The 9,183-nt window shown below is 56.5% G+C and overlaps 1 protein-coding gene across 1 annotated transcript; it reads right to left on the bottom strand.

The window, feature by feature from the left end:
- Positions 1-719: 719 nt before the first annotated feature.
- On the bottom strand, positions 720-8,928 carry OSGIN1 (oxidative stress induced growth inhibitor 1). The gene is made up of 5 exons (XM_007939132.1): positions 8,862-8,928; positions 5,933-6,069; positions 4,643-4,834; positions 4,351-4,442; positions 720-1,668 (listed from the first exon to the last, which is right to left on the bottom strand). The coding sequence occupies exons 1-5, from the start codon at positions 8,926-8,928 to the stop codon at positions 720-722; spliced, it is 1,437 nt and encodes a 478-aa protein (XP_007937323.1).
- Positions 8,929-9,183: the final 255 nt, after the last annotated feature.

The following is a 9,183-nucleotide window of genomic DNA, read 5'->3' as shown; positions in this document are numbered from 1 at the left end:
CCAACAGGGATTTGTGTCAGAAGAGGCTTCTTAGAGGGCCCTCATAGAAAGAGGACTTAAAGAGAGGAGGGAAAAGGCATGGGCTAGAGTCCAACCTGTGCAAAGGCCCTGTGGCAGGCTCGGCACCAGAAGCAGGAGGGTCTGAGGAGACAGTGTGGCTGGAACACAGCTGGGGAATGTGGGCAGGGGCTGCAGAGGCCTCCCAGCACATCCTTCCTGGACAGCCCCCCAACTCTTCTAACATGGCTGCCTTCCCTCCTGTTCCCCAACCCTGGAATAGCATCTTCATCCTCCCCAGCCCAACCCATAGGCCTCCAGCTTGCAGTGCTGGGTAGTGGGCACCCAACCACCTCCTCAAATACAGAGTTCTCGGACATGGGGTAGAGGCAGGAACTGGCTTTATTTGGGACCCGACTCTGGAAGGGGTAGGCTTGGAGCCCTCTTGGCTGGGTGCTGACTTTGGGGATCCCGGCTCACGTTGCCAGCTGTTTCCCACATTGCGGGTGGAGACCTGCACCCATCCTGTGGCCACTGTTGGCTCCGTGGCTTCGGTCTCAGCCTGGGGCAGCCTGGGCCCCCACTCCTCTTCCCCAGAGGCGGTTGTGTCGGCTCACGGCCCTCCCGTCTCCTGCCAGGAGAAGCCCCCCTTCACTGGGGTGCCTTTGCAGGGTTGTGGAGATGTCCCCTCCCCATCAGGGCCTGAGGACGTATGGCCGCCGCTAGGGCGGCTTCCTGGTCTCCTTCCTCAGCAGGGAGCTGGCCACGGCCAGGGCACCACCCTGCACGAACCGCACAAAGTTGTCCCCGGCCAGCGGCCCCACGGCATACAGGCCCTCCTGGTGGGTGCTCTGGTAGGTGAAGGGGTCCACGTCAATGGGGTTCCTTTTGGCATTCAGCGGCTGGCTGGGGTCCACGGTGAGGTCGGCGCCTTCCCCGGGGAGGAAGGAGAGGTCAGGGTAGGACCCGATGAGGACCAGCACGAGGGAGACACCAAAGACCTTCTGGCCGCCCTGCGGGTCGCGGAACAGTGCCTGGCAGCCCTCCTTGAACAGCAGCAGCCGGTGCTCTGGGAGGCTGAGGTAGCCCTCGTAGGGGCTGGGCGACAGGATGGACTGCTCACGCATCATCTGGTGCACCTTGTGGTATTCGGGGTACAGCATCTTGGGCAGCTGGTTGAACACCAGGCCGGGGTCGTCCACAGGCCGCCGGAAAGCGTGGATCACCGGCACGTTGTAGTGTCGGGCGTACAGGACTGCGTCGGCGGCCGACAGCCCCGCACCCACAATGAGCACAGGGTCCGATGCCGGGGTCACGGTGCCCGCCCGCGTGGCCGCCTCTAGGGCCGACAGCTCGTGGTGGACAAAGGGCAGAGCCTCCCCAGGGACGTCCAGGCGGGCTGGGCTGTCAGACGTGCCCGTGGCCAGGACCACATTGCGGGCGCACAGGGAGAAGGGCTGCGGGCTCTGGCCCTGGGTGGTCAGGAAGCCACTCACTTGGAAGAGGGGGCTGGGGTCCTGGGCCTCAGAGCCTCCAGACTCGGGTGTGCCCCACTCCACAGCCGTGACCACGGCGCCTGACACAAAGTTGTGTCCCAGACCCTTCTTGGTCACGTAGTCCTTGTAGTAGTGAGCAATGTCCCCGGCCGTGGCCCGGCTGTTTCGGAGACCCCTATGGGAAGGATGCAGGAGGGAGGGGTGTCAGAGAGTGGTCTGGGGGTCGGGGTGGACGACCAGGTGGTGTCAGCCCTGGAGCCAGGCAGCGGCTGCACCACCCGCCAGCTGTGGGCTGGCCAGGTGGGTAAGCTGCCTGTGTGTGTCTCGGTCTCTTCTGTCGAATGGGGCTGATAAGATCCCTGCCTCAGGTCCAGCAGGGTTTAGAGGGCAGACTCCAGACCCCGAGGCCCTGGTTCAAACCCTGGCTCTGCAGTCGGCTAGCTCTGTGCCTGAGATGCTCTGCGCCTTAGTTCCCTCCCTTATAAAATGATGATGGTGGTGGTGAGATTGTTGGGAGGATCAGGGGAGCTGATACTAACAAAGTGCTTAACACAGACTCAAAGTGCCACTGTTATTATCGCCTCAAAGGATTAAATACTATTGCACATGCACGCAGCGAGATCCCACTGTTACCGCGTTCAGCAACTGGCCAGTCAAGGGACTTAGAGATGAAGGCAGCGCTACCTCTAGGGGGCACAGGGGTGGTGCCTGGAAGGGAACAGGGGAGCTATTTCTTGATTCCACCACAACACAGATGTATCCCCTTTGAGGAAACCTATCCACCTGCACACACATGAGACGTGTGCTTTTGTATATGTAGGTTGTAACTCAATCAAACGTTTGTTTTAAAATAGAAAAAGCAGTTAGCAGAGTGCCCGGCCCTTGTCTAACTACAGTGGCCATTTTATGGTGGTGATAACCACCACCCCCCTTTCTGGGGCAGTGGCGGCAGGGTCAGTGTTGCTCGAAGCTACATTGCAGGCTTTGGTGAAATCTCAGGTCCTGCTTCATCTGTTATGACTTGGGCCCATGCCCACACCTAGATCATGGACTGGTTGCTAAGGATGAACTCGCAGAATGGAGGGTCGTGTGTCTAGCTGAACGCCACGGCTGCAGCATGAACTCAGACTGGCCCGCCTGCCTCAGCCTATCCATAACTGACACTTGACCTCTGAATTAAAGTCATTCCTGTTGGTTTGTTCTTTCCCAACCTCTGTTTCACTGTAAGTTCATTTTTAAAAAATCTCTCCCAGGAACATGTTGCATATGGGGTTGTTTATAATCATGAAAAAATGGTCAAGAACCTACAAGAGGGGCGCCGAGCCACAAGGGCGGGGAGTGCGTCTATCGTGTCTGTTTGCTCTGACAGCCGAGCACAGGGCCCAGCAGCGGGAAGAGTCAGGGAAGATCTGCTGATGGGTGGCTGCTTGGCCACCCTGGGGAATGTTAGGCAGTCATTTAAAAGGACGGTGACAAGCTTCATGAGATCACCATGTGAAAGTTTGAAAGTAGGATATAAAAGGGTATGTTTACAATTGAAATAGAAATTTCTGTCTGTCTGTTACAGGCCTTTGAACTGGTTCTTCCTGGTTCAGTCATGGCCGATGAAGTAAAACTAGAAGAGGGCCAAATTGGTAAAATGTGGAAAGGGGAAAAATTAATAATTGACATTGTGCTAGAGACTTACTCTTCTTCTGAGAAAATAAGAGCAATGTGTCTGTTACATAGCAACCAAAACTCTTGACTGACAGAGCTGGAAGCAACAGTGCCCAGCTCAAAGATGGCAGCTGACCACGCTGCTTTGAATGTGTGTCACTCTCTGTAGTCCTGGCAATAACCTGGTCTCCTGCGTCAGGCTCCCAAAAGCACTCACTCCGCCTCTCCCGAGTCTCCCAATCCAGGCCTTCAACCCATCATTTTCTCCTTTCTGGTGATTGTTCTGGTATACCCATATTTTACAAATCTGGGTCTCCTCTGATTTCACTGGGTCAGCAACGACTGAACCAGTTAGAAGCCCTGGTCTGTTAACATCATTGCACAAGCCTAAATGTCTTCTACCAAATTCGCTGAGTCAGAGACTTACAATGACAAGGAGTCTTTGTGCCCGGGAAACAGGCTGGGCACCCTGGAGAGGCTGGGTATCTGTCATAGCCCCTGGTGGGCAGAGGAAACAGGGGCTGCCAGTACAAGGGCAGAGGCCGCCAGCCTGAGGTGTCTGCCGGGAGCACCTTCTCATTCGGGCAGCTCTGCACCTCGCCCCAGGGGGAGCAGGGCCCCCATTTCCTTACAGTCGCTTCTCCAGGGGCCCGAGGTGTGCAGTGTGGTCACAGACAGAGCCCGAAAACAAGGCAGGGTGCAAACGCCCTCAGGGAGGTGTCAGGTCAAGGTGTGGGGCTGATGGCTGGGATGACTTGTTTTACTTTTCCCAATCTTCAATTGTCTGTACCATAGTATTACGTTTTCAGTGCAAAAGCTTTTTTCTTTTTTTTTCCTTTTAAAGGAAGTACACCCTCTTCCCAGCTGACTTAGAGGGAACTACACTGTCCCAGGCCAGGCTCAGCATAGCGGGCAGGGCAGCGGGGAAAGCAGGGGCCCCTGGAACCTGGGTCAGGATGTTGGCCTCTGCTGGGCCTCCTTAGAGGCTGGGATGCCACGGGGTGTCGTGTGGCAGGGTGAAGCGGCAGTTCACAGGGAGGCTTGAGATGAGCCTGGTGCTACTGCTCACGACCCCTGCAATCCTGTCCCTGCCTGGGCCTCAGTTTCCCCTCTCGAGGATGAGGAGGGTGGAAAGATAAGCCCCAGACCCCTTGAGCTCGGGCTCCTGGCTCAGGATGGTGGGGCTTCCGGGCAGGCCTACCTCCGCTTTTTGCGCATCCAGTCCTTGACCGGCAGGTCCGGGAGCCCCATCCACTGGCCTTGGCTCAGCGTCACCATGGAGCCTTCAATGGACTGCGTGAGAGAGAATGCCTTTGGTTCAGACCTCTACTATCCACTGGGAGGTGGGGGCAAGAAGGCAGGGGAGGCCTTTCCTGGGGCTCATGGGGGAGGAGGAGAGGGAGGCGCAGGCAGGTGGAAGGGGGAGGAGGAAAGGAGAGGGGAAGGGTTTGGGGAGAGGTGGCCAGAAGCCCACATGTGGCACCCCCACTTACATGCCAGGCACCCCCAGGCAGGCCGCGGCCCAGGACCACATGGGGGACAACTCGCTCTGTCTGGCGCTTCCAGGTGAGCACGGATTCCATGTCTCCTCCCAGGTCCGTGTCTGGCCTCAGGAGGGTGTCAAAGAGCAGGGGCACGGGGCTTTGGCAGCGGCCTTCAAGGCCCTCGGACAGGTAATCCAGGTCCTGGAGGGGGGTGGAGGTCAGAAGATCCGCGGGGGAGAGTGGGTGGGTTGTCTGGGGCTGAGGGGTGGGCAGGGCCATGGGGACTGGGGCTAGGCTGTTTCCCGGAGGCTGCAGGGGCCTGCTGAGGGGGCCACACTGTGGGCTGGATGTGAGCGGTCACTATGGGGTCTCTCCAGGAGCCCAAGGCCCCGGCCATGGGCCAAAGGGGACTCGAGGAACCACCCAGTCCCTGCATTCCCACTTGAACGTCAGGGTCATCCCAAAAGCAGATGATGCCCATTGGCACATTAAAGGCTCTGAAAAGTCCTGCAGTGGTCACTGTACCCGTTTCACTGCCGAATGCCCTGGCATCCCCCAGGTCCCCTGCATTGGGAACACTTTCTGTGGTGTCACCCTGAGGAACCAGCGTGCTGCAGGAGGCACAGTGAACATGCTGCTTGAGACCAAATGCCAGGCCACTTCCCTCACCCGCCACCTCAGGGGTGGAGGGATTGAGGAGGCCAGACAGGGGAGGTGGACAAGGCGTGGCCTCCTGGAGGGTAAAGGGTGTAGACGGTGGGTTTCCAGGTCCTTCTGCGAAGGAGAGGAACCAAAATTTGTAGGGTGGGGTTTCTCAACCTGGGCACTACTGAGGTAGGCCGAGGCACTGTGGGACATTCACCATGGACACTGGCCTCTACCCACTAGATGCCAGAAGCACCCTCCACGCAGCTGTGACAACCAAAAATGTCTCCAGCCATTGCCGACTGTCCCCCGGGGACAGACATGTATCTTATCGAGCACTCCCAACAACCTCAGCGAGGAAAATGCTGCTCTTCTTCTCCTCTTATACTTGAGGAAACGGGCACAGAGAGGTTAAGTAACACCCCCATGGTCACCCAGCTGGCAAGGAGCAGAGGAAGGATTCACACTCGGAGAGGGGACCGCAGAAGCACAGCCACGATGCTCTGGGTGGTGAGGCAAGCTGGCGTGGCAGCGGGAGGCGGCAAAGGGCAGCCCACCTTCCCTCTGACTGTTTCCGCAGCCGGTCCGTGGTTTCTCAAGTCCCGTGTGTGGCCTTATTGCCTGCATTCTCCGTTCTCCCAGGGGGTGACCCACCTGGTCCAGGATGGAGACCCCCGGTGCCTCGTTGAGCTTCCTCTGCAGCAGAGGGTGTGGGTGGACGGCGCCCGGCTTCACGTAGGGGGTGTAACCTGAGAGCAGGTAGGACAAGCAGATGCCCGAGGGGCCATTGCCTGCGGGGGCGGGAGGAGGGAGAGGGCAGGGTCAGCCTGTGCGCAGGGGCGGAAGGCAGCGTTTTTACACCACAGAGACCTCTGCCCAGGACTCTGGGCAGGACCTGACTTGCTATTCCTTTACCCTTCACTTATACAAATAAAGAGATGCACCGCCAGCCTGCACCACTGCCAGGCGCCGAGCATAAACAATCAACAGAAAAGGCACGCGCGGCTGGGCGTTCACTGCGCGCCAGGCACTGTACTGAGAGCAAAGAACAGTAATAAAGTCACGGTAACAACAACTCACATTACTGGGTGCTTACTGTGAGTCAAAGACGCTCTGGGGCGCACAGGCCAGGCGTTCAGGTGCTAACCAAAAGGCTGGCAGTTCAAACCCACCCAGTGGCTCTGTGGGAGAAAGACTTGGTGACCCACCCGGTAAAGATTACAGCTCAGAGAACCTTGCGGGACAGGTTGCTGTCACGTGGGTGGTGGTGAGTCGGAATTGACCTAGGCACCCAATAGCAACACCTAGGTTGCTGGGGGGAGCTCTGGTGGCATAGTGCCTAAGTCATTTGACTGCTAGCCAGAAGGCTGGCGGTTCAGACCCACCAGCCACTCCTCAGAAGGAAGGTTGGGCAATCTACTTCCGTAGAGATACTGCCTCAGAAACCAAAGACTCCAGGGTGGTGAGTTGAGATGAGTTAAGGTGTCAAATATTGTGCCAAGTGATGTTAATAAAAATAATAATAAACCAACAGCTGACTACCTGGACCAGGCCCCACGTGAGCCCTAGAAAACCAAACCCACTGCCATCAACTCCATTCCAACCCCACAGCGACCCCACAGGACAAGGCAGAGCTGCCTCATAGGGTTTCCAAGGTTGGGAATCATTAGGAAGGCAGACTAGGAGCTCTGGTAGCATAGTGCCTAAGGGACTTGACTGCTAACCAGAAGGCTGGCGGTTCAAAGCCACCAGCCACACCAGGTTGGGCAATCTACTTCCGTAGAGATACCACCTCGGAAACCCAAGGAGGGGTCACTATGAGTCAGGGCCGACTCGACAGCACATAAGAATAACAACACGGAGGCAGACTGCCTCATCTTTCTCCCACGGAGCAGCTGCTGGGTTCAAACCACGGACCTTTTGATTAGCAGTCCAGTGCCATAACCACTGTGCCACCAGAGCCCTTGTGAGCCACATACATATATGATGCGTAGTGGTTAAGGTTCAAACCCACCAGCCACTCCTCGGAAGGAAGGTTGGGCAATCCTACTTCCGTAGTGATACTGCCTCGGAAACCCAAGGAGGGGTCGCTATGAGTCGGGGCCGACTCGACGGCACATAACAACAACAACAGTGGTTAAGGCAGTGGACTGCTAATCAGAAGGTCAGCATTTCAAACCCACCAGCTGCTCTGAGGAAAGGAGACAGGGCAGTCTGCTGTAAAGATTTGCAGCCTCGGAGACCCACTGGGGTAGCTGTGAGTAGGAATCAGCCGGATGGCAGAGAGGTTTGTTTCTTTCTTGTTTTTTGAGTAGTCACGTTAGAAAATGTAAAGGAAACTGGTGAAATCAGTTTTAATAATAGAATTTTAAACCCAGTATGTCCAAAAGGTTATCATTTCAACGTGCAATAAGAACAGTATCAACAAAATACTTTAACTCTTATGTTCATATCAAGCGTCTGAATTGCAGTGTGTGTACTTTACACTTTAGGGGTCTCTCAGTGAAGTGCTTGAGCGCTGTCTGAAAGGTTGGTGGTTCCAGCCCATCCAGGGGACCACAGAGGACGGCTCCTTTGCTTCTGAAAGACCACGGCCCTGAAATCCCTGGGCAGCAGTTCCCCTCTGCACACGAAGGCTCAGCAGGAGTCGGAGTCGAAGGCAACAAACAACATCTGTACGCTTCTAGCACAACTCAGAGTGGACCGGCCTCGTTTCATGTGCTTGGCCACCACACGTGGCCGTGGCTGTGGCCACCGCACTGGGCGGTGCAGCGAGAGCTGGAGTGTGCAGGCTTAGGGAGCAGTCCTGTCCTCGAGCCTGCTGGCTGACTCTGCTGCTCTTGCCTCACGGGTTCTTTTTTTAGAATAACATTTTATTATGTTTTTATTATGGAAATTTACATGGCACATTAGGTTGCCATTGAACAGCGACTACACACATGCCCCGTGACAATGGTTACATTTTCCACAACGTGCCAACATTCTCATTCATTTCATTCGATGCTTCGCTCCCAGCCATCTGGTTCCCCTGCCCTTACCTCTCCTCTTGGTCTGAGAGGAGCTCCTGCCTATTGCGTCGCATAGACAGGCTTCTCTCAAAGGTGTGCTATCCTTCCCGTCATGAGTCCCATGAGGACTATCCCTCACGTCATGAGCCAATCTGCTAACAGGGGACCTCAGGTACTTTCCGTTCCAGGGTTAAAGAGTATCCCAGGGCAACGGTCTCCAGGAGGCCTCTCCTCTTAACCAGGCCAGTAAGTCTTTAAGAACTCCAATTCTGTCTCACATTTTCTCCTACTGATTGTGGATCCATTTACTGTGGCCCTGATCAGAGAGGTTATCAGTGGTAGCCAGGCACCATCTAGTTCTTCTGGTCTCAGAGTGGATGAGGCCGTGGCTGGGGTAGACGCCTCGTGGGTTCTTGAGAGGATCCAATGGGATATCTTATAAATCGCTAAGCATGGCACCAGCCACACAATAAACACTCACTGGCTGAGCGTGTGCCCAGCTCCTGACTGCAGACTTCCGAGGGTACCCTGGTGCTCAGTGCTGGTCCCACCCCTGCCCTGTGTACCCCACTCACCGATGATGATGGCCGTGAGGGGCTCCGAGCTGCTGGCACCAAGGTGGTCCTTCCCTGAAGAGTCCATGTCTGCGGCTCGTGGGGGCCTCAGTGCTGCCAGCTGACCTGGAAGCACAGGTCAGGTGTGGGTGTCACTTCTGAGGACTCAGAGTGGAGCCCAAAGTCCCAGCTGAAGGAATACGGACTCCCCTTCTCCCTTCTCCATACAGGCCTGTCTCCGAGGCCCCAGCATACCCTCTCCTCTCTCCCAGCCTGGTCACCAGGCAACCTCTGAGCCTCACTGCCCACTGACCCCGGGGCAGTAACCACACCTGCCCCTCCT

Source organism: Orycteropus afer, unplaced genomic scaffold (genome assembly GCF_000298275.1).
Source record: "Orycteropus afer afer isolate SDZICR_OR568_19922 unplaced genomic scaffold, OryAfe1.0 scaffold00057, whole genome shotgun sequence".
NCBI lineage: Eukaryota > Metazoa > Chordata > Mammalia > Tubulidentata > Orycteropodidae > Orycteropus > Orycteropus afer.
The sequence above is the reverse complement of the archived record's forward strand: the minus strand, read 5'-3'. Positions and strand labels throughout refer to the sequence as shown.